Raw genomic sequence first — 26,706 nt, forward strand, 5'->3', positions numbered from 1 at the left:
ATGGGCCCCTTTGCCCACCTAGGCTGCAAAAAAGTGTCACACATGTGGTATCTCTGTATTCAGGAGAAGTTGAGGAATGTGTTTTGGGGTGTCTTTTTACATATACCCATGCTGGGTGAGATAAATATCTTGGTCAAATGCCAACTTTGAATAAAAAAATTGGAAAAGTTGTCTTTTGCCAAGATATTTCTCTCACCCAGCATGGGTATATGTAAAATGACACCCCAAAACACATTCCCCAACTTCTCCTGAGTACGGAGATACCAGATGTGTGACACTTTTTTGCAGCCTAGGTGGGCAAAGGTGCCCATATTCCAAAGAGCACCTTTTCGGATTTCACTGGTCAGTTTTTACAGAATTTGATTTCAAACTCCTTACCACACATTTGGGCCCCTAGAATGCCAGGGCAGTATAACTACCCCACAAGTGACCCCATTTTGGAAAGAGACCCCAAGGTATTTCGTGATGGGCATAGTGAGTTCATAGAACTTTTTATTTTTTGTCACAAGTTAGTGGAATATGAGACTTTGCAAGAAAAAAAATAAAAAAAATCATCATTTTCCGCTAACTTGTGACAAAAAATAAAAAGTTCTATAAACTCACTATGCCCATCAGCGAATACCTTAGGGTGTGTACTTTCCGAAATGTGGTCATTTGTGGGGTGTTTGTACTGTCTGGGCATTGTAGAACCTCAGGAAACTTGACAGGTGCTCAGAAAGTCAGAGCTGCTTCAAAAAGCGGAAATTCACATTTTTGTACCATAGTTTGTAAACGCTATAACTTTTACCCAAACCATTTTTTTTTTTTTACCCAAACATTTTTTTTTTTATCAAAGACATGTAGAACAATAAATTTAGAGCAAAATTTATATATGGATCTCGTTTTTTTTACAAAATTTTACAACTGAAAGTGAAAAATGTCATTTTTTTGCAAAAAAATCGTTAAATTTCGATTAATAACAAAAAAAGTAAAAATGTCAGCAGCAATGAAATACCACCAAATGAAAGCTCTATTAGTGAGAAGAAAAGGAGGTAAAATTCATTTGGGTGGTAAGTTGCATGACAGAGCAATAAACGGTGAAAGTAGTGTAGGTCAGAAGTGTAAAAAGTGGCCTGGTCTTTCAGGGTGTTTAAGCACTGGGGGCTGAGGTGGTTAATACTGAGGAAGAGTACCTGTATCACTAAAATGATGGATTAACTTTGAATGTCGGTGCACTAGAACGTGATGCATAGGGCGATACACTATCCCTGCACTCTCCCTCTCCACGTCTCTCGCTCTGCTCAGTTCACAGGACAATGGCGGAGACCACACAGGATGAGGGTTTTATAGGGCTGTGACATGACACGGGATGGCTACCTGCGGATTGGCTGGCTGCGTGGCATTATGGGTGTGAGGAAATTCGGATTAGTTGCGAATCAAAGTTTTCCTTAATTTCGGATCAAAATCTGCTTTAAATGCTTTTGTTCTGCACTAATTATAATGTATTTGTTTTGCTAATAAAGTGACTTACACTGCTTATTCCATTGTCTTGGAAGTAAGATGACAGCAACACCCATATCCACACTTTTGGTTGTGTGACTGTTTAGCCAGTGGTGGTACACAGCTCACCATCCACTGAAAGGAAAGGCACTGCAGCTGACACTATTGATCCTACATGCATTTACCAGTTGTTGCTGATTTTTGCGAGAGCCTCCTTTTGCATGAAAATGTATTGGTTCACCACTTTAGAAAACATGGATAGGGTTATAGGTAGCTCAACAGCTTTAAGAATACTTATGCCAGAAAACTAAAATGCACCTCTTAAATAATTCTGGCACAGCTTACGCCAGTGGACTTCATACTAAGAGTGGTCACAGTATTTCCCCTTATGGTTCACATTCTTCTCAACATACAGTAGGCTTATTGTGATATATGTTCTTTTTAATATGGTCTTTTATATTCTAGTGCTGGCACACTTCCTGTCACTTTCCGTTGCTTGGAAGAGAACCTCAAGATCGACAAGAGGGTAACACGGTTTGTTCTGCCCATTGGAGCCACTATTAACATGGATGGCACGGCACTATATGAAGCAGTAGCAGCAATCTTTATAGCGCAGATGAATGATATAACTTTGGACGCTGGTCAAATAGCAACAGTGAGGTAACTTGTTCCTGTGGCTCTCAGGAGGATGTACAGTATATGTGATAGAGGGACATGATGCTTTATATTAAAAGGGTTCTTACAATGTAAGTGGGAACAGTTACCACCACTTGCCTCGGGGAGTGAGGGGACAGGGCCTCACTACACACTATGCTATGGCATTTGCATATACAACACATTGGTAAATGTTCCTGTCAGGCTGCTCATCCATGATGGCGTATTATAGGCGGGATCACATTATTACCATCTATTGTAGAACAGTGTAATGTATAGTGAAGCTCCACCCTTTGACCTCCCTAGAAAGCCCTGCAAGTGGTGGCAACCAATCCTGCTCATATTGTAGGGCAGGTAGTTGACAGCCATTTGAAATAATTTCCGTAGGAATCCCTTTGACATGAAATATATTCTTTTGTGTTTCTTCTAGCCTTACAGCAACATTAGCCAGTGTGGGGGCAGCTAGCATCCCCAGTGCTGGCCTTGTCACCATGCTTCTCATCTTAACAGCTGTAGGACTGCCAACTCAGGACATCAGCTTGCTGATTGCAGTGGACTGGTTATTGTAAGTGGTTCCTTTCTATAAAATTGTTTATTTGTCATGCATGCAAATTATTTCTGGGCATTCCAAGTGGAATTTGAGGCGAGGCTTAAATGTCTCACAAATATATATGCATATACAATAAGCATATGCAATATGTATAATACAAAAACTTCTTTGTGGAACAAGTTGAAGTCTCAGATTGTACCAATTTAAGGTTTTGATTTATTTTTTTAATCAATTTTTTCGGGAGGTAGATGAACAAAAAATTCTGGTATTTTTTTTATAATTTTCTTTTCTTGCAAATGTTAACAATTCTGACTTTTGGGCTACTTGGTAAGATTATGGAAATATAAAATTTATGTATGTGTGTGGTATTTTTATACTTTTGCACAAAAAACGAAAAAAAAAGAATTTGCTCACAACAGGGCTGTATGTCGGCTTGTTTTTTTGTGCAGTTAAAGTTGTCATTTTAGGGTACATACATCCTTTCTGAAAACCGGGAATATATATTGTTTTAGCAAATGTGGAAAAACAATGAGTAGCTTTTAATTTTTTTTTCCAAGATAAAGGTCTTTGTAATGGAAAATTTAGTTTTTGGGGGTTTTCACTTGTCTTTTAAAAACATTTTACTTAATTTTTAAACCTTTCCTTTTTGGTCTAGTAGGGGGTTTTAACAAATGATCCTCTGAGCGCTTCTATAATACATTCAACTATTTCTAAATTTTATATATTGTAAACCTTAAATCTCAACAATGTCAAAAGTAGGTAATTAGCTTAACCTCCTCAGGACCGCCGTACGCAGGATTGCGTCTTTGCGGCGGCCCTGCTCTTCTGGGTGGACGCGCCGGCGCGTCCTCTCGCGAGACGCGAGATTTCCTGTGAACGCGCGCACACAGGCGCGCGCGCTCACAGGAACGGAAGGTAAGAGAGTTGATCTCCAGCCTGCCAGCGGCGATCGTTCGCTGGCAGGCTGGAGATGTGTTTTTTTTAACCCCTAACAGGTATATTAGAAGCTGTTTTGATAACAGCGTCTAATATACCTGCTACCTGGTCCTCTGGTGGTCCCCTTTGTTTGGATCGACCACCAGAGGACACAGGTAGCTCAGTAAAGTAGCACCAAGCACCACTACACTACACTACACTACACCCCCCCCCCCGTCACTTATTAGCCCCTGATCACCCCTGATCACCCCATATAGACTCCCTGATTACCCCCCTGTCATTGATTACCCCCCTGTCATTGATTACCCCCCTGTCATTGATTACCCCCCTGTCATTGATTACCCCCCTGTCATTGATTACCCCCCTGTCATTGATTACCCCCCTGTCATTGATTACCCCCCTGTCATTGATTACCCCCCTGTCATTGATTACCCCCCTGTCATTGATCAACCCCCTGTAAAGCTCCATTCAGACGTCCGCATGATTTTTACGGATCCACTGATAGATGGATCGGATCCGCAAAACGCATCCGGACGTCTGAATGAAGCCTTACACGGGCATGATCAATGACTGTGGTGATCACCCCATATAGACTCCCTGATCACCCCCCTGTCATTGATTACCCCCCTGTAAAGCTCCATTCAGATGTCCGCATGATTTTTACGGATGCACTGATAGATGGATCGGATCCGCAAAACGCATCCGGACGTCTGAATGAAGCCTTACAGGGGCATGATCAATGACTGTGGTTATAACCCCATATAGACTCCCTGATCACCCCCCTGTCATTGATCACCCCCCCTGTCATTGATTACCCCCCTGTAAAGCTCCATTCAGACGTCCGCATGATTTTTACGGATGCACTGATAGATGGATCGGATCCGCAAAACGCATCCGGACGTCTGAATGAAGCCTTACAGGGGCGTGATCAATGACTGTGGTTATCACCCCATATAGACTCCCTGATCACCCCCCTGTCATTGATCACCCCCCTGTCATTGATCACCCCCCTGTCATTGATCACCCCCCTGTCATTGATTACCCCCCTGTAAAGCTCCATTCAGATGTCCGCATGATTTTTACGGATGCACTAAAAGATGGATCGGATCCGCAAAACGCATACGGACTTCTGAATGAAGCCTTACACGGGCATGATCAATGACTGTGGTTATCACCCCATATAGACTCCCTGATCACCCCCCCTGTCATTGATCACTCCCCCTGTCATTGATCACTCCCCCTGTCATTGATCACTCCCCCTGTCATTGATCACTCCCCCTGTCATTGATCACTCCCCCTGTCATTGATCACTCCCCCTGTCATTGATCACCCCCCCTGTCATTGATCACCCCCCCTGTCATTGATCACCCCCCCTGTCATTGATCACCCCCCCTGTCATTGATCACCCCCCCTGTCATTGATCACCCCCCCTGTCATTGATCACCGCCCCTGTCATTGATCACCGCCCCTGTCATTGATCACCGCCCCTGTCATTGATCACCCCCCCTGTCATTGATCACCGCCCCTGTCATTGATCACCCCCCCTGTCATTGATCACCCCCCCTGTCATTGATCACCCCCCCTGTCATTGATCACCCCCCCTGTCATTGATCACCCCCCTGTCATTGATCACCCCTCTGTAAGGCTCCATTCAGACATTTTTTTGGCCCAAGTTAGCGGAATTTTTTTTTTTTTTTCTTACAAAGTCTCATATTCCACTAACTTGTGTCAAAAAATAAAATCTCACATGAACTCACCATACCCCTCACGGAATCCAAATGCGTAAAATTTTTTAGACATTTATATTCCAGACTTCTTCTCAAGCTTTAGGGCCCCTAGAATGCCAGGGCAGTATAAATACCCCACATGTGACCCCATTTCGGAAAGAAGACACCCCCAGGTATTCCGTGAGGGGCATATTGAGTCCATGAAAGATTGAAATTTTTGTCCCAAGTTAGCGGAACGGGAGACTTTGTGAGAAAAAAATTAAAAATATCAATTTCCGCTAACTTGTGCCAAAAAAAATAAATTTCTATGAACTCGCCATGCCCCTCATTGAATACCTTGGGGTGTCTTCTTTCCAAAATGGGGTCACATGTGGGGTATTTATACTGCCCTGGCATTCTAGGGGCCCCAAAGCGTGAGAAGAAGTCTGGTATCCAAATGTCTAAAAATGCCCTCCTAAAAGGAATTTGGGCACCTTTGCGCATCTAGGCTGCAAAAAAGTGTCACACATCTGGTATCGCCGTACTCAGGAGAAGTTGGGGAATGTGTTTTGGGGTGTCATTTTACATATACCCATGCTGGGTGAGATAAATATCTTGGTCAAATGCCAACTTTGTATAAAAAAATGGGAAAAGTTGTCTTTTGCCAAGATATTTCTCTCACCCAGCAATGGTATATGTAAAATGACACCCCAAAACACATTCCCCAACTTCTCCTGAATATGGCGATACCACATGTGTGACACTTTTTTGCAGCCTAGGTGGGCAAAGGGGCCCATATTCCAAAGAGCACCTTTAGGATTTCACAGGTCATTTACCTACTTACCACACATTAGGGCCCCTGGAAAATGCCAGGGCAGTATAACTACCCCACAAGTGACCCCATTTTGGAAAGAAGACACCCCAAGGTATTCCGTGAGTTCCTCGAATTTTTTATTTTTTGTCACAAGTTAGTGGAAAATGCTTGATTTTTTTTTTTATTTTTTTTTTTTCATACAAAGTCTCATATTCCACTAACTTGTGACAAAAAATAAAAATTTCTAGGAACTTGCCATATACCCATGCTGGGTGAGAGAAATATCTTGGCAAAAGACAACTTTTTCCATTTTTTTTATACAAAGTTGGCATTTGACCAAGATATTTATCTCACCCAGCATGGGTATATGTAAAAAGACACCCCAAAACACATTCCTCAACTTCTCCTGAATACAGAGATACCAGATGTGTGACACTTTTTTGCAGCCTAGGTGGGCAAAGGGGCCCATATTCCAAAGAGCACCTTTCGGATTTCACTCGTCATTTTTTACAGAATTTTATTTCAAACTCCTTACCACACATTTGGGCCCCTAGAATGCCAGGGCAGTATAACTACCCCACAAGTGACCCCATTTTGGAAAGAAGAGACCCCAAGGTATTCGCTGATAGGCATAGTGAGTTCATAGAACTTTTTATTTTTTGTCACAAGTTAGTGGAATATGAGACTTTGTAAGAAAAAAAAATAAAAATAAAAAAATCATCATGTTCCGCTAACTTGTGACAAAAAATAAAAAGTTCTATGAACTCACTATGCCCATCAGCGAATACCTTAGGGTGTGTACTTTCCGAAATGGGGTCATTTGTGGGGTATTTGTACTGTCTGGGCATTGTAGAACCTCAGGAAACATGACAGGTGCTCAGAAAGTCAGAGCTGCTTCAAAAAGCGGAAATTCACATTTTTGTACCATAGTTTGTAAACGCTATAACTTTTACCCAAACCATTTTTTTTTTTTACCCAAACATTTTTTTTATATCAAAGACACGTAGAACAATAAATTTAGAGCAAAATTTCTATATGGATCTCGTTTTTTTTGCAAAATTTTACAACTGAAAGTGAAAAATGTCATTTTTTTGCAAAAAAATCGTTAAATTTCGATTAATAACAAAAAAAAGTAAAAATGTCAGCAGCAATGAAATACCACCAAATGAAAGCTCTATTAGTGAGAAGAAAAGGAGGTAAAATTCATTTGGGTGGTAAGTTGCATGACCGAGCAATAAACGGTGAAAGTAGTGTAGGTCAGAAGTGTAAAAAGTGGCCTGGTCTTTCAGGGTGTTTAAGCACTGGGGGCTGAGGTGGTTAAAGTGGTTATGTCACAAAACAAATTAAAAAAATATGGAGTACTTAAACTCCATAGTTTAATTTTCACTTTTTGAGCCCATTTTATTCCCATATCTGGAGGACTTGTCTCTTCTCTTTCTATGGATGAGCAGAAGCTACTCTTAAAGTACCTGCAACTCCTAGGAGTGCACTGCATGGTATTCTGCTCTCGTTGACAAGACAAAGATTTTTGAAACGGGGCCCAGATGCTTCATCTTGTATCTCTAGTCTCATCTATCTGTGTTTTTTTTTTTTTCATTCTTTGCAGAGACCGCATGAGAACCTCGATTAATGTAGTTGGTGACTCATTTGGAGCTGGAATCATCTACCATCTTTCCAAAGCAGAACTTGCTGCAATTGATGCAAAACATGATGCAAAGGATGGGACAGACATGGTCCGACTGCACATGATGAACCATGAAAGTATAAAGAGGCCAGCTAGTGAGGGTGTCAATAATCCACCATATTCTGGTTATGCTTCACTACCTACTGATGAGTACGAGGTTCAAGTAGAGTCTTCTTTGCATCTCTAGTTTCCATCCATGCCGCACATGCTATTCCTTCAGATATGTTCTTCATTATTTACCAGCGCCAGCCTCAGGTTACCCTGATTTCCTTATTAATAATAGTACTACTAACCAGTAAGATAATAGGTATGGAAGATAGTGATGGATGAACATCAGCCAGGACGATTCTCGAACAGCTTGTTTGCGGCGGACCCCATTCACTTTAATGGCAGGCGTACCTAAAAAACCTTCAGGTCATATTTGCAGCCAGCAAACCCTTACTAGAAGTACACAAGTAGTCCCACAACATGGACAGTGATATACCGGGGGGGATCATTGGCAAAAATTCCCACAAAAAATATGTATTTTAATAAGGGGCCATTTTTATGCGTCTTAAAGGGGAAACTCTCAGAAATGTGCCCTGCTGGAGCCTAGAAAAATTGTATTTCCTATCGGTTTGATGTATACAAATGTGCAGCACTCCATGGTTTGTATCCTGCAGTCCATAAAAAAAATACATACGTTAACAACATTTTTTTTTTCTACCATGGAACTGTATGGTGAACGGATGCCACTGTGCGACCTCAGTCTGAGGCATCTGTTAAGGAATACATTTTTAGTATGCATTAAATGTATGGCAAAATTAGGATGTGAACCCAGCCCTAGTGTCAGAATAAGCACCAGTACACAGTGGAGCAGCGTGGCGGAGAGGGGAGGCCGCCATGTACTGACAGAGCGCTACCTGGTCCCGGTGGTCAGGGATGAGGACTGTTTCCCAAGGATCATTTTCTACTGGGAAATACAGGTCACAGTATAATACACTAGAAGCTACACTCACCTAAAGAATTATTAGGAACACCATACTAATACGGTGTTGGACCCCCTTTTGCCTTCAGAACTGCCTTAATTCTACGTGGTATTGATTCAACAAGGTGCTGATAGCATTCTTTAGAAATGTTGGCCCATATTGATAGGATAGCATCTTGCAGTTGATGGAGATTTGAGGGATGCACATCCAGGGCATGAAGCTCCCGTTCCACCACATCCCAAAGATGCTCTATTGGGTTGAGATCTGGTGACTGTGGGGGCCATTTTAGTACAGTGAACTCATTGTCATGTTCAAGAAACCAATTTGAAATGATTCGAGCTTTGTGACATGGTGCATTATCCTGCTGGAAGTAGCCATCAGAGGATGGATACATGTTCTCATTCTGTTTACGCCAAATTCGGACTCTACCATTTGACTGTCTCAACAGAAATCGAGACTCATCAGACCAGGCAACATTTTTCCAGTCTTCAACAGTCCAATTTTGGTGAGCTCGTGCAAATTGTAGCCTCTTTTTCCTATTTGTAGTGGAGATGAGTGGTACCCGGTGGGGTCTTCTGCTGTTGTAGCCCATCCGCCTCAAGGTTGTGCCTTCACAAATGCTTTACTGCATACCTCGGTTGTAACGAGTGGTTATTTCAGTCAACGTTGCTCTTCTATCAGCTTAAATCAGTCGGCCCATTCTCCTCTGACCTCTAGCATCCACAAGGCATTTTTGCCCACAGGACTGCCGCATACTGGATGGTTTTCCCTTTTCACACCATTCTTTGTAAACCCTACAGGGGTACAGTACAAGGTGGGGGGCACAGTCACATGACCCTGTGACATTAGAAGGTCCTTATGGTGAATGCGGTTCATACGCCACCATAATGAGAGACAGGGGTGTGATTATGATGGAGATAAAAAATTTAACAGTACAGGTCCCAAAAATTGGGCAATAGGAATTCACCTGACAGCAAAGAACTTTGGATTCTGTGGCTGAAGGTACATTAGGCGGTCACAGGATAAATATGTAACTATCGGCCAGTACAGGCCCCAAAAATTAGCCAATAGGCATTCACCTAACAGTAAAGAACTTTGGATTCTGTGGCTGGAGGTGCATTAGGCAGTCACAGGATAAATATGTAACTGTCGGCCAGTACAGGGCCCAAAAATTAGGCATTCACCTGATATAAAAGGACTTTTATGCCGCTGTATATACATAAGACAAGGATAATTCTTTGTTCTGAGTTGTGTCGGATATGTATGGGCTGGCATGAGGAAATTAAATTACACGTGGTCATCACAGGTGTTGATTTCCTCCGAGATCCATGCCTCATTCATTTAAAAAAATGTGAGGTAGTCCACACTGTCGTGAGCTAGGCAAGTGCACTTATCGGTCATGATCCCCCCCTGCTGCGCTGAACGTCCTTTTGGACAGGACACTCGATGAGGGGCAAGCCAAGAGTTCCATGGAAAATTGTGCCAGCTCTAGCCACAGGTCAAGCGTGCACACCCAGTAGTCAAGGGGTTCCTCGCTTCTCAGAGCGTCCACATCAGCCGTTAACTCGATTTAGTCGGACACCTGTCGGTCTAGGCATTCCCTGAGGCTGTATCCGGAGGGCGGCTGTCGATGGGTTGGCTGCAAGAATGATATCCTATCCAAAGAGACCAACACATCTTCAAACCGCCCTCTTTTTGCAGGTGTGGTAGGATTGGTACCTGCACCTGTTTCGCTGTGGTTGGAAATTCCTCTGCCAGTGCCCACAACATCAGAATGTAGCATCTCTCGCAGCAAGGCCTGGAAATGCTGCATTCTGACAGCCCTTTGTGATGCTGGTAACATGTCTGCCATTTTGTGTTTGTATCGGGGGTCTAAGTACGTTGCCAGTACATCCCCCCCCCCCCCCCCGCCACCATCCTCCTCTGACTCCTGCTGACTTGTCTCAGATGGAGTAGCCCCCCCTGGGAATTTATTCAGCATTGCGACTTGCTCATCTTCCAGCTCCTGCTTCTCGACGGCTTGATCAATGACACAACGCAATGCACGCTCCAGAAAGAAGGCGTAAGGCATGATGTCACTTATGGTGCCCTGGCTCGACTGACCAGTTTGGTGATCCCATCAAAGGGCCGCAGAAGTCTGCATGCGTCGTGCATGAACAGCCTCTGGCGCAGTGAAAAAAAAACAAGTTCCCCAGAACCTGTCCTGCCGCAGAGTTCGTACAGGTAGTCGTTAACGGCATGTTTCTGCTGGAGCCGCCTATCAAGCATATACAAGCTGGAGTTCCAGCACGTCTGGCAGTCACAAATCAAACGTCTGACTGGCATGTGGTGTCGCCGCTGAACGTCAGCAAAGCGAGCCATGGCCGTGTAAGGTCTTCTAAAATGACCAGAGATTTTCCTGGCCTGCCGCAAGACATCATGAACCCAGGGTATTTGGCAACGAATCGCTGCACGACTAAGTTCAGGACCTGTGCCATGTACAGCACGTGTGTCATTATGCCCTGTTTCAGTGCGCTCAGCAGATTGGCACCGTTGTCGCACACCACTTTACCAACTGTCAAATTGAGCGGGGTTAGCCACTGATTGGCCTGTGACTGCAGAGCTGAAAGGAGGGCAGGACCGGGGTGTCTCTTGGCTTCCAGGCACAAGAGCCGCAGCACAGCATGGCAACGTCTCACCTGGCACATCTAATAGGTTCTGGGGAGCTTGGTGTTAGGAGTTATACATGTTAACACGTTTACTGCCACCTGTAGGCTATATAGATATGACAGTTGTTAACCTTTGTCATATTGTTTGTGGCTGAATAAAGTTCGTTGAATTACCTCACATCGCCTCAGGAAACATGGTGTCAGAAGTGGAGAGGGCTTTGGTGTTTTAGAAACCACTAAAGTCCTAATATCAGAACAAAATACCAACAAGAATTGTTTCTCTGGTAATTTATTAATAAGAGACACACCGTGTTACAGAAAATGGCTGCAAACAACTTCCCTGTGCCGTCTCCCATGGACTGTAAAGGGGACCTGGCAGTTAACTGGACATATTTCAAATGCCAGTGGGAAGATTATGAGGTGGCAACTGAACTTGATAAGAAAGACCCCAAGGTAAGGATAGCGACACTGCGCTCAGTGATGGGGAGAGACGGTCTGCGTATTTATCAGCACCTCTCACTCTCTGATGCCGACAAGCAGGACATAGAGAAAACTCTGGATGCATTACAGAGCCATTTTATGCCTTCACGTAACATCATTTATGAGAGGTACATATTCAATACCACAAACCAAGGCCCATTGGAAACTATAGATCAGTATGTGACTAGGCTGAGGCAGCTTGCCGCTACATGTGAGTTTGGAGTATTACATGATGAACTTATCAGAGACAGAATAGTTCTGGGATCAAAAGACATTAATGCTAGAAAGAGAATGCTCAGAGTACCAGACCTGAACCTACTGAGAGCCATTGATATGTGTAGAAGCCATGAACTTACAGAAATGCAAGAAAGCAAAAGTGAAACTGAAGCTGTACATTATACTGCTAGAACATATAAAAAGCCCATGAAAGAAAGCAAAGTAAAAACAATCAGATGTAGATACTGTGGAAACAACCACCCCTGGGGGAGAGACCACTGTCCTGCATATGGAGAAACCTGTAGTAAATGCAAAAAGCAAAACCATTTTTCTAGAGTATGCAGGCAGAAAGCAAATGCCAGAATACATATGGCTGCACAGATCAAGAGCAGCAGCTCACAAGAATCAGTATTCACTATTATTCATCAAATAGGAGCAGTAAGCAGTCCAGGATCACAGTGGTTTGTACCACTAGAACTCAGCACTGACAGAGAAGCAGGGGAAAGGTTACACTGTCAGTTAGACTGTGGGGCCACCTGCAACCTTATGACATACAAAGACTATTGCAAAATTGTTAAAGAAGGAAAGCCAACATTACAGAAGAGTAATGTCAAATTAAAATGGTACAATGATACCTATATGATACCTATGGGCCAATGTAATCTAAATTGTACATATAAAGATAAAACATATACACTGCAATTCCAAGGTAAACACAAACCACTTCTCTCAGCAGAAACATGTCAGAAAATGGGCCTCCTTACACTGAATGTAGAACATAATGTATTATTACATGATGACCAGCAAACAACTACAACTTCACCCTTTTCTTATGAAATGATCACAACTGAATATAGAGACATTTTCAAAGGACTAGGGTGTCTACCTGGAGAGTATCACCTAGAAATAGATGAAGCAATACCTCCTGTTCAAAACCAACCACGTAGAGTGCCGGCTCCACTTAAAGCAGACTTAAAGAGGACTTTTCACTTGTAAAAACAATGTGAACTAAGTATGCTGACATGTAGAGCGGCGCCCGGGGATCTCACTGCACTTACTATTATCCCCGGGCGCCGCTCCATTCTCCCGTTATGCCCTCCGGTACCTTTGCTCTGTAAGTTATAGTAGGCGGTGTCTGCCCTTGTCCTGTGGGCGTCTCCTTCTCCTAGGCTGTAGTGCTGGCCAATCGCAGCGCACAGCTCACAGCCTGGGAGAAAAAAACCTCCCAGGCTGTGAGCTGTACGCTGCGATTGGCCAGCGCTGCAGCCTAGGAGAAGGAGACGCCCACAGGACAAGGGCAGACACCGCCTACTATAACTTACAGAGCAAAGGTACCGGAGGGCATAACGGGAGAACGGAGCGGCACCCGGGGATAATAGTAAGTGCAGTGAGATCCCCGGGCGCCGCTCTACATGTCAGCATACTTAGTTCACATTGTTTTTTACAAGTGAAAGGTCCTCTTTAAAGGCGAAAATAGAGAGATTAGAGACACTGGGAGTGATAAAAAAAGGTCATAGAACCTACGACATGGATAAGTAGTATGGTTGCTGTTAAGAAACCAGGCAAGCTGCGAATATGCATTGATCCCAAAGACTTAAATAAAGCACTAAAACGCTCACATTATCCAATGCCCACTATAGAGGAAATCCTACCAAGTTTAACAAATGCAAAAGTATTTACTGTCTTAGATGCGAAGGATGGCTTCTGGCAAGTAAAACTGGACACTAAAAGCAGTTATCTCACTACATTCTGGACTCCCTTTGGGCGTTACCGATGGCTACGCATGCCTTTTGGGATTGCTACTGCACCAGAAGAATATCAACGTAGACAACATGAAGCAGTAGAAGACCTGCCCGGAGTGGAAGTTATTGCAGATGATATATTGGTGTATGGCTGTGGTGACACTACAGAGGAGGCCACAAAGGATCATGACAAGAATTTGATTGGACTCTTAGAGAGAGCATGAAAGCTGAACCTAAAATTCAATAAAAAGAAGCTGAGATTGAGGCTATCTTCGGTACCATACATGGGACATTTACTCACAGCAGAAGGCCTGCGTCCTGATCCAGAAAAAGTCAGAGCAATTTTAGAGGTACCAAAGCCTGACAATGTACAAGCAGTTCAGAGACTGCTAGGGTTTGTAAACTACCTTTCAAAATTCTTACCACATCTTTCGGATGTATGTGAACCACTACGCAGACTGACAAAGACAGCTTGTGGGCCCGGCAATCCAGCCATGATGAAGCCCTCAAGCAAATTAAAGATATTGTTACTAAACATCCAGTTTTGAGATACTGCAATGTCAATGAAGAAGTAACAGTCCAATGTAATGCCAGTAAAAAAGAGGTTTGGAGCAACACTTTTGCAAGGAGGTCAGCCAGTGACATTTGCATCACGTACACTGTCTTCAACAGAACAAAGATATGCCCAGATTGAAAAGGAATGTCTTGCCATTGTATATGCATGCCAGAAGTTTCATCAGTACTTACATGGAAAAATTATATTAACATTGAGACTGATCATAAGCTTGTAGAGAGCATTTTTAAAAAAAACTCTCCTAGTAGCACCAAAACGTCTACAGCGCATGATGCTACAGTTGCAAAAATACAACCTTAATGTGGTTTACAAAAAAGGATCAGAAATGTATATTGCAGACTTCTTATCAAGAGCAGCATTACCTCACAGAACAATGGACAAGGACACCCCAGATTGAGATTTTCTTGATGCAATCAGAGGATGCCTTTTCTAAGGAACTGGAAGAGATAAACTTTGCAGAATATCTAAGAGTGTCTGATTTGCGCCTATAACAAATTCAGAAGTTCACAGAACAAGATGAAGTCTTGCAAGCATTAAAAACTACTGTTCTTACAGGATGGCCAGACCAAAAAGAAAAAATACCGATTTGTATCAGGGACTACTGGGGCTTTAGAGATGAGATAAGCATACAAAATGGAATTCTGTATAAAGGACAGAGTCATCATACCAAAAAACATGCGCCCAGAAATGATTGCGAGGACTCATTCTAGCCACTTAGGAATAGAAGCATGCCTTCGCAAGGCCAAGGATGTCATCTTTTGGCCACACATGGGCCCAGAGATTATAGAGGCAATAAAGAACTGTAACACTTGCAATGAATATATGTGTAAACAAACAAAAGAACCTCTGATGACTCACAAATTGCCCACTCTACCCTGGAGCAAACTAGGCATGGACTTATTTTCCTTAACAGGACAAGATTACTTAATAATTGTTGATTATTATTCAGATTTCTGGGAAATTGATTTAGTTTCTGATACCACCTCTAAAACAATTATAGATTGTTGCAAAGCACATTTTAGCAGACATGGAATCCCTGATTCTGTAATTACAGATAATGGACCACAGTTTGTCAGCTCAGAGTTTGCACGATTTTGTAGAGAGTGGGAATTTGAACATCTTACATCATCCCCATATCACAGTCAGTCCAACGGTAAAGCTGAAGCTACTGTAAAAATAGCAAAAACACTCATAAAGAAAGCTAAACGAGGTGACAAGGATATCTGGAAAGCGGTTCTTGACTGGAGAAATACCCCATCAGAAGGCACCAGCAGTAGTCCTGTACAACGGCTAATGTCAAGAAGGACCAGGACTTTACTTCCGACTGCTCAGAAACTGCTGTTTCCAAAGGTTATAAAAGGAGTGGTCGAGAACCTAACTGAAAGACGCAAAAAAGCAAAGGCATATTATGATAAAGGAGCCAAGGAACTTCCTGAACTAAGCATTGGTCAGCCAGTGCGAATACAACCATCACCGTCGTCAACAGATGAAATTTGGCGACAAGGTATTTGTTTGGAGAAAGTTGCTCCACGATCTTATAAAGTGGAAGCAAATGGACAGTTGTACAGAAGGAATAGGAAGTTTCTGAGGACTGCAGATGACAAATCTGACATTGAAATAAGTGAAGTGATTACACCAGGTACATCTCCAGATGAGACAACTCCCGAAGAAACAGGGATGGATGATCATATGCAACAATGTGAAGCTCCTGCCACACCAAGACGTACTAGAACTAGGGTTATTAGAACACCAACAAGATATAAGGATTTTGTATGCTAGATACATTATAAAAAACATTGTCACCTTTGGAATGTATTGTGGTATCCAATCATCTTATGTTATATATTGTTATATATTACTTGATTTCACAAGAAAGGGAGGATGTTAGGAGTTATACATGTTAACATGTTTATTGCCACCTGTAGGCTATATAGATATGACAGTTGTTAACCTTTGTCATATTGTTTGTGTCTGAATAAAGTTCGTTGAATTACCTCACATCGCCTCAGGAAACACTTGGGAGGTGCAGCGGAAGAGGCGGTAGCAGTGGAAAAGGAGGAGTCAGCTGAGGAGGAGACTGAGGATGGAGTAGGAGGAGAAGAAGAGGCAGGCCTGCATGCAATCCGTGGCGGTAACACCAAATCCACACGGGTGCCACGGGTTACATGCTTGACGGCCGTCAGAAGGTTCACCCAGTGGGCAGTAAAAGTTATGTACCACCTGCCCGTGTTTGCTAGACCACGTGTCTGTGGTCAGATGTATCTTGGCACCAACACTGTGTGCCAGAGATGTATTAACTTGCTGCTGAAAGTGGCCATATAGTTCAGGGATGCCCTTTTGGGAGAAATATTTCCTTCCAGGAACCTTCATTGCGGTGTGCCAATGGCCACAGAAGAGGCAGGACGTGGAGCGCCGGGAGTGTGGCTTTGTGGGTTCTGATGGCGTTGCTCCCACTGGGCTCGGTGATGGGAGGCCAGGTGCCTTCTTAAGGCGGTCGTCCCTGTGTGAGTGTTGGGCTTACCGTTGACAGCACAGGCTGCAGATGGCAACATTATTATCAGCAGCTGACATGTTAAAAAAAAACACACTGCGGAGCGATGTGTCGGCGTCCTGGAAGCGCAAGATGTTACCGTGCATGGTGGATGGCTCACTCCAGATACATTTGCAGTCTGCTTTTTGCCTCCTGTGCACTGCAAGTTCTAGCTGCTTCTCCTCCTTCTCCTCCCTATCTGCTGCTCCTTCTCTCCCTCTGAACTCCCCTCCTCTTCCTTTCTTGTGGGCACCCACGTGACGTCCATCGACATGTCATTATCGTCACCTTCACCACCACTGACATTAGAGATCTTGGAGTAGGCAGCAACAGCAGAGACCAGCCTCCTTGGGCTGATCTGGGTACTGTCGTCATACCGCTGGTTGGCGGCTGTTGCTACCTCCTCTTCCTCATCCGATGCCTTGGTGGGCATCGGTAAGGTCTGGGAATGGATGGGAAAATAATTCCTCTGACTCGAGTGGAGGGGCTATGGTGGTGGTGTCTTTGTGGGTGCACATAGCAGAGAGTGAGGAGGGTGCAGAAGCGGAAGGCTGAGTTAGCCACTCAACCAACTCTGGTGCGCCCTTTAAGTTATTGCACGCCCCTTCTCCAACTTCCCCCTTAGGCTCCGGCCTGGTGCACCTGCCCGACCCCTACCATCCCTGCGGAACGCTCTGCCTCTTCTTCTGCCTGTCATTTTCTAAATGACCCTCTGCCTAAGTCTGTAGAGAAGAGCAGTATTTGTGGAAGCAGGTATATCGCAGCCCTCAATCAATATTTGGTGGAAAAAGGTATATAGCAATATTTTGTGGAGGAAGGTATATGGCACCCCTCAATCAGTAATTGGCCGAAACAGGTATATAGCACCTCTCAATCAGTATTTTGCGGAAACAGGTATATGGCACCCCTCAATCACTATTTGGCGGAAACAGGTATATGGAACCCCTCAATCAGTATGTTGTGGAAGCAGGTGTATCGCAGCCCTCAATCAGTATTTGGTGGAAGAAGGTATATAGCAATAGCACCCCTTAATCAGTATTTTGTGGAAGAAGTTATGACACCCCTCAATCAGTATTTTGTGGAAGAAGGTATATGGCACCCCTCAATCAGTATTTGGCAAAAACAGGTATATGGCACCCCTTAATCAGTATTTTGTGGAAGCAGGTGTATCGCAGCCCTTAATCAGTATTTGGTGAAGGAAGGTATATAGCAATAGCACCCCTCAATCAATATTTAGTGGAAGAAGGTATGTGGCACCCCTCAATCAGTATTTGTCGGAAACAGGTGTATGGCACCCCTCAATTAGTATTTGGCGGAAATTGGAATATGGCACCCCTCAATCAGTATTTTGTAGAAGCAGGTGTATTGCAGCCCTCAATCAATATTTGGTGGAAGAAGGTATATAGCAATAGCACCTCTCAATCAGTATTTAGTGGAAGAAGTTATATGGCACCCCTCAATCAGTATTTGGCGGAAACAGGTTTATAGCACCCCTCAATCAGTTTTTGGCGGAAACTGGTATATAGCACCCCTCAATCAGGATTTTGTGGAAGAAAGTATATCGAAGCCCTCAAGCAGTTTTTTTGGGGCAACATGTATTTCACAACCGGTGCAATTAGTAACTTCAATATCGTTTGTCCCTCTATCTAGCTGCGGTATCGCAGCAGAACCGCACACAACTGCTGCACAATGCAAATACACTATAATATAATTTCTATGTTACAAAGTATATTATAAGTATATCACGCCCCTCTATATCACACCTATCCATAGCACACCTATACCAGTCCTTAAAAGGACTTTTGTGGCTCTATTAGCTAGCGTTTGGTGTCCCTAACTGTCCCTGCTCCAAAATGCAACCTCTCCCTACATTGGCTAAACATATAATGTAAAATGGCTGCCAGATCGGTTTCTGTTATAGGGTTGGGAGTGCGTCCATGTGCTGAAAAGTCTCAATTGGCTGTCCTGTCCTACCCGTTGGATGTGTCATGGTTCAAAGTTCGGCGCTATGCAAAAAAAATTGGCGCGTGCGAACCGCAAGGCCATCTTTAATGAAAGACACTGCTACTGGTTAGCTGATGCCTTTGTCATATGTCCAATATGTGTGCACCTTAACTGTAGACGCCTGAACAACATAGCCATACAGATATCAGTTGCTGCCTAGGTCTCCCACAGATTAGAGTTGAACCATGGAGGTCCCAGAAGTAGGAGACCATGTGATCAGCTTATCAGGGGACTTTTCTAATAAAAGAGATTGTCCAAAACCAACCACCTCTTTAAAGGCGTATTCATCATATTAATGTTTCTTTACTGCGGACTCTACTGTCCATAGTTGCAAATCATGTGGTCCATTCAAATTTCTCCTCATTGTGGTTGTGTGTATGAGGAGGTACAGGCCCAAATGACTGCTGGAACCCTCAGGGATCAATTATTTATCATCTATCTTGAGGATGTGTGATTGGTGGTAAAAAGAGAGATTCGCCATTTAAGGCAGTAAACTTAAGAAATAATTGTTTGAGTACTACCAAGTATCTTCTTGCCCTTCTGCCTTCAGATTTTTATAATCTGAGACAGACTGGTCGCTGGGGACTCTCTTAGGTAGGATATGCCTAGCAACCAGTCTGTCTCAAATTACTCAGTTGTTCAGTCCAAATTTGAGGTAACCAGTAGAGATGAGCAAATTTATTCTACACAAATAGAATTTATGAATTCCTAAAATATGTTAATTTCGGGGAATCTGAATCATTCAAACTGGCAGCCATCATTTTATAGGTCAAAAGACAGAGAAGAAGATATCTGCCACCACAAGAGATACTTTTTGTACCAATTATTATTTTTTTAAATATCTGACAATGCAATGTTTTTAAAGAGGCTGTTTTCTATCACCAGCTACCATCTGTTTACCCACAGCTGTATATTTTGCTGTCATTTTGACATTACTAATGCTCTCTTGGATGTATAGTCCTGGACAGGGTGTGGATATAGTTATACATACATGACCTTTCAGAGCAATTGGCGCACTTTCAATTTGGACCAAATCTATTAATACTGAATTGACTATGATGACCGAATCAGATGCCAGATGAATTTTTGGAACTTTGATCATCTCTAGAAGCCATTAATTGGAGGGCAGGTTGCAGTTTTTGCATTGGGACCCAAGGCCATCAAGTTACACCTCTGGTTACGCCATGTCATTCCTCATCTAAGTTTGTGGTACAAAGATAAATAAAGGTTGTCCTAATAATACCAGTTCTGAATTAAACTAAGCAGTTAATGTTCCCTGTAATGTCTATGAGGGGAGGCATCTCAGTTTTATGTGATCTATTCTCCCAATAACCATTTTTCTGACTCTACCTGCATTATGTATATTATACATATATCTTTCTTTGCAAATTTGTATTTTAGATACAGAGTTCACGTGAGGTGTAGTTTAGATTGTTTTACTGTATATAACAGAAATTGGGTAATGTATACAGTGTGTGACTGTATGGTGATATGTTTATAGCAGTAGAACACAAAGTATATTATATTATATTAAATTATTAAGCAAGACTACATGGTAACATTTGGTCGAAATGGGGCTGTGGAGTCGGTAAGCCAAATTTCTGACTAACTCCAACTCCATACTCAAACTCCAACCACTCAAAACTGATACCAACTCCATATCCCTGCTAGTCATCACCTTTTTTTGATAAATAGGGGGCTTAGCTTATTAGAACATAATCATATTAATCAATTAATATATGTTAACATTTCTAAACTTTTGTAAAAATATACAACAAGCTGTAAAAGTGGTAAATTAATTATGCAATATTAAAGGGGTTCTCAAAACTTTGTTGAAAGCCTCCTGTGTGCTGACCTTAGTACTTACGCCACCGACATACTGACCTTAGTACTTACGCCACCGACATGCTGCCGATTCCATCATATCCACTGAGCTTAGGTGACCGCCAGGACTGGATGCAGGCTCTTTGGCTCAGGTCCTGACTGGATGTGTTCCTTTTGTCTTCCTTTTCAGCTCCCCCAGTCGGCACACGGGAGGATTTTCATAAAAAAAAAAAAAGAACTCCTTTAATAACATATAATATTAAATAATTATAATTTGGAATTGGAGTTGGAACATTCCTTCTGAGTCTGCCCTTAAATGACTCACTTCACAACCCTGGTCCTATGTAGACTCGGTAAAACAAGAATAATGGATCTGTTAACATACCTGACTGAACCCATTGACTCTAATTCATCAGAAAACAGTATAGCATACTGTTCTTTTTTTCCCCTCTGCCACCTTTTTTCTTGCAATCTGAGACGGAAGCTCCTAATGGAGCCTACGATGCAGATGTAAATCTAAGGCTGCTTTCACATCTGCGTTTTTAATTCAGGCTTTGAGATCCTGATTTCAGCCAGATCTGGTTGTATTAAATCAAAATGCAACAGTAACGCTAACGAAAAAACTTGATCCGGCACCGTTGACTTACATTGATTTTCATGCCGGATCTGGTGTGTTTTGCACCGGACACAAAACCACTGCTTGCTGCGGTTTTGTGTTAGTCCCCAAAATGCAACTAAACTGAACTGATGCATACTGATACATCCTGATCAGTTTTGTCCTCATTGACATGGGGACAAAACTGATCCATTTAAGGGTACTTTCACACTTACGGCAGAGGATTCCGGCAGGCAGTTCCGTCAGCGGCAATCTGGATGCAAACGGATGCATTTGTGAGACGGATCCGGATGCGAATCCGTATCACAAATGTGTTGCAATACCGGATCCATCTTTCCGGTTGTCATCCGGAAAAAACTGATCCGGTATTTATTTTTTCACTGATTTTGCCGGAACACTTGGGGCTGGATCCGGCATTTATGCATTTCGATGGAAATTAATGCCGGATCCGGCATTCCGGCAAGTGTTCAGGATTTTTGGCCGGAGAGAAAACTGAAGCATGCTGCGGTATTTTCTCCGGCAAAAAAACGTAAGAGGGACTGAACTGATGCAACCTTGATGCATACTGAACGGATTGCTCCCCATTCAGAATGCATTAGGATAAAACCGATCAGTTTTTTTCCGGTATTGAGCCCCTAGGACAGAACTCAATACAGGAAAACAAAAATGCTAGTGTGAAAGTACCCTAAGGCCTCCTGCACACGACCGTTGTGTGCACCCGTGGCCGTTGTGCCGTTTTCCGTTTTTTTTCACGGACCCATTGACTTTCAATGGGTCCATGTAAAAAACGGAAAATGCACTGTTTTGCAGCCGCATCCGAGATCCGTGTTTCCTGGCCGTGAAAAAAATATGACCTGTCCTATTTTTTTCACGGCCAACGGTTCACGGACCCATTCAAGTCAATGGGTCCGTGAAAGAACACGGATGCACACAAGATTGGCATCCGTGTCAGTGATCCGTGGCCATAGGTTAGTTTTTATACAGACTGATCCGAAGAATCGTCTGCATAAAAGCTTTTTCAAAGCTGAGTTTTCACTTCGTGAAAACTCAGAACCGACAGTATATTCTAACACAGAAGCGTTCCCATGGTGATGGGGACGCTTCTAGTTAGAATACACTACAAACTGTGTACAAGACTGCCCCCTGCTGCCTGGCAGCACCCGATCTCTTACAGGGGGCCGTGATCAGCACAATTAACCCCTTCAGGTGCGGCACCTGAAGGGGTTAATTGTGCTGATCACGGCCTGTAAGAGATCAGGGCTGCCAGGCAGCAGGGGGCAGACCCTCCCCCCCTCCCCAGTTTGAATATCATTGGTGGCCAGTGCGGCCCCCCCCCCTCTATTGTAATAATAGGTTGGTGGCCAGTGCGGCCCCCCCCTCCCTCTATTGTAATAATTCGTTGGTGGCACAGTGTGCACCCCCCCCTCCCTCCCTCTATTGTAATAATTCGTTGGTGGCACAGTGTGCGCCCCCCCTCCCTCCCTCTATTGTAATAATTCGTTGGTGGCACAGTGTGCGCCCCCCCTCCCTCCCTCCCTCTATTGTAATAATTCGTTGGTGGCACAGTGTGCGCCCCTCCCTCTATTGTAATAATTCGTTGGTGGCACAGTGTGCGCCCCCCATCGGCCCCCCTCCCTCTATAGCATTAACAACATTGGTGGCAAGTGTGCGGCCTCCCATCTCCCCCCCCCCCCCCATCATTGGTGGCAGCGGAGTTCCGATCGGAGTCCCAGTTTAATCGCTGGGGCTCCGATCGGTAACCATGGCAACCAGGACGCTACTACAGTCCTGGTTGCCATGGTTACTTAGCAATAGTACAATAGTAGAAGATTCATACTTACCTGCCTGCTGCTGCGATGTTCGTGTCCGGCCGGGAGCTGCCTCCACCTACTGTTAAGTGACAGGTCTGTGCGGCGCATTGCTAAATGAACCGTCACTTACCAGTAGGAGGAGCTCCCGGCCGGACACGAACATCGCAGCTCCCAGGTAAGTATGAATCTTTTACTATTGTACTATTGCTAGTAACCCGCTGCCACCAATGATGGGGCGGGGGGGCACACTGTGCCACCAACGAATTATTACAATAGAGGGAGGAAGGGGGGGGGGCCGCACTGGCCACCAATGATATTCAACCTGGGGAGGGGGGGGGGGGTCTGCCCCCTGCTGCCTGGCAGCCCTGATCTCTTACAGGGGGATATGATAGTACAATTAACCCCTTCAGGTGCGGCACCTGAGGGGTTAATTGTGCTGATCACGGCCCCCTGTAAGAGATCGGATGCTGCTAGGCAGCAGGGGGCAGTCATGTACACAGTTTGTAGTATATTCTAACTAGAAGCGTCCCCATCACCATGGGAACGCCTCTGTGTTAGAATATACTGTCGGAAATGAGGTTTCACGATCTAACTCATATCCGACAGTATATTCTAACATAGAGGCGTTCCCATGGTGATGGGGACGCTTCAAGTTAAAATATACCATCGGATTGGAGAAAACTCCGATCCGATGGTATAAAAGGGACTCCAGACTTTACATTGAAAGTCAATGGGGACGGATCCGTTTGAAATGGCACCATATTGTGTCAACGTCAAACGGATCCGTCCCCATTGACTTGCATTGTAATTCAGGACGGATCCGTTTGGCTCCGCACGGCCAGGCGGACACCAAAAAGACTTTTTTTTCATGTCCGTGGATCCTCCAAAAATCAAGGAAGACCCACGGACGAAAAAACGGTCACGGATCACGGGAAAACTGGACCCGTTTTTGCGGACCGCAAAAAAATACGTTCGTGTGCAGGAGGCCTAAGGCTACTTTCACACCAACATTTTTGCTAGATCCGTCATGGATCAGCAAAAACGCTTCCGTTCTGATAATACAACTGTCTGCATCTGTTATGAACGGATCCGTTGTATTATCTTTAAAATAGCCAAGACAGATCTGTCATGAACTCCATTGAAAGTCAATGGGGGACAGATTTGTTTTCTATTGTGTCAGAGAAAACTGAATCATCCCCATTGACTTACATTGTGTGTCATGACGGATCCGTCTTGCTCCGAGAAAAAGCTGCATGCAGCGTTATTCTGTCCGCAATGGGGATGCAACCAAACAGAGCGGAATGCACTCTGGTACATTCCGTTTTGTTCAGTTTTGTCCCCATTGACAATGAATAGGGACAAAACGGAAGCATTTTCCCCCGCTATTGAGATCCTATGACAGATCTCAATAGGTGAAAGGGAAAGTGCAAGCGTAGCCTAATTCAGGTTTTGAGATCCTCTGCTGGATCTCAAAACCTGAATTAAAAACACAAATGTGAAAGTAGCCTAACCTAAGTGGCATCACGTGGATCATTAATTATGTGCTAAAATCTTTTGTTAGAAATAACCACAGTATAACAGTATTGCAATTTTTTAAAGCTAAAAACGGAATATTTTTTCAGATTTTTCTCAATTTCTCACATTCTCATTTCGCAACATTGTGGATACTTCTTTCCTCTTTTCTTTGAATTGAAATTTTCTGCTATTTTTCCATTTCCCAGTATTATCCATCCTGACAAAAGTTTACATTTTAGATAAATGACAGTACTTTCTTATCTTATTGCATAATTTGGCAGAATAAAATAATACTGTTGTGACCACAATCATCCTTCTTTCCATTCCCAACTATAAATCATATTATGACAGGAGGCACATATTAGTTGTACATTAAAGGCTATAGACACCTTTTGGAAGGTGAATTTTAAGAAAATGTATTTGGAAAGTTGCTTCATTTTGAATTAAGGAAGGTAAAAACAATAAAACCAATCCAGTGAAAAGATGTACATAAGTCCATGGTATTACATCTACTGTAGACATACAGAAGTTTTGGCATCCCTGGTCAAAATTACTGTTAATGTGAACAGTTAGGCATGTTGAAGATAAAATGATCTCCAAAAGGCACATTTTTTATTTTTAAAATAACCCCAAAAAAACTTTGGGCACCCTTCATTTTTTATTTTTTTTTCTATTCCAAATTTTTTTAAGAACCAATCAATTATTTTCCATACAAATTAATATCAACATTATTATTTTTCTTCCTTTTAACCCACCCCACTACTACCCCCCTCCCCTCCCTCCTCTTGCGATGCATCTCCCATCCCCACCGTCAACAAAAACAGAAAAAAAATAAAGGGATAAAGGTTAAGGCAAGGAAAATTTAAATTTCCAGATACCCCATATCCTGGTCTATTTCTCCTCTATATTTCTTTGTTTATATAGAATCTTCTCATATCTTTTAATCTTATTAATCAAGTTGAACCATATAGTCACCCTTGGAGTATTCTGTGAGAACCAAACCCGTGTCAAGTGTCTTGCCAGAAACATTATTTTAATCAAGAGAATCTTTTTGTACTTGTGGCAATTTACCTTGGAAAGATCACTTAATATCCAGCATTCCACCGTAGAAGGAATCACTACTTTCAGTTTTTGGATAATAAGATTGTCAATTGCCCCCCAATATTCTTTTAGTTCTGTACAAAACCAGAACATATGCAAATAATCAGCCCCAGGTGAATCACACCGTGGACAATTAAGTGTTTCTCAAACCACATTTATTAAGCCATACTGGAGTAAGGCTCCTTTCACATCACCGTTTCTCCTTTCCGTTCTCCGGCTCCATTGAGGAGCAGGAGAACGGAAAGGACGAATTCTGCAGATAACTGAGACCTAACTGAGCGTAACGGAGCCTAAAGACCCCATAGATTATAATGGGGTCCGTTCGGAACATGATTTTTGAGCGGAGACACTTCAGTGAAGAAATTAGCATTTATTGGGCCTCAAGCAAAGTTACATACGTCTGGGGGTCCTCTGTTGCACTGCTAATATGGTGAACCTTATGTGCCCCAGACACTGTATAATATTCCGTTATGTGTCCCTCACACAGTATGATTCCCTGTTATGTGCCCCTCACACAGTAGGATGCCCTCTTACGTGCCGCTCACACATTGCAAAGCTCCTTTATGTCCCCAACACAATATCTCCTTCATCTAGCCTTAATTTCCATGAAATGGAGCAGGTCGATCTACATTGATCTGTATAGTGGCTAGGCACAGCAGCTGATGGCTTTCTACTTTAACATTGTATTCAACTGTATCCGAGTCCTTAGGACGTTGATGTAGATCAAAGTGGTGCCACAGCCAGGGTAACGCACGACTGTGTTGTCTGGATGGTGGACAAGGGTCAGACTGGTCTATCAGAATACAAGAAAATCCTCCAGTAGACTTGCTCCCTGACACAATACTGAGCTCCAT

The 26,706-nt window shown here is 43.3% G+C and overlaps 1 protein-coding gene across 1 annotated transcript in view; it reads left to right on the forward strand.

The window, feature by feature from the left end:
* Positions 1 to 8,183, forward strand: part of LOC121001876 (excitatory amino acid transporter 2-like) — a 162,063-nt gene extending 153,880 nt beyond the window's left edge. Inside the window, exons 9-11 of the mRNA XM_040433108.1 lie at positions 1,945 to 2,139; positions 2,564 to 2,698; positions 7,746 to 8,183. Of these exons, the coding sequence (XP_040289042.1) occupies positions 1,945 to 2,139; positions 2,564 to 2,698; positions 7,746 to 8,010 (595 nt within the window). The 3' untranslated portion in view covers positions 8,011 to 8,183. The remainder of the gene's footprint in view (positions 1 to 1,944; positions 2,140 to 2,563; positions 2,699 to 7,745) is intronic.
* The last annotated feature ends 18,523 nt before the right edge of the window (positions 8,184 to 26,706 follow it).

Source organism: Bufo bufo, chromosome 1 (genome assembly GCF_905171765.1).
Source record: "Bufo bufo chromosome 1, aBufBuf1.1, whole genome shotgun sequence".
Lineage (NCBI taxonomy): Eukaryota > Metazoa > Chordata > Amphibia > Anura > Bufonidae > Bufo > Bufo bufo.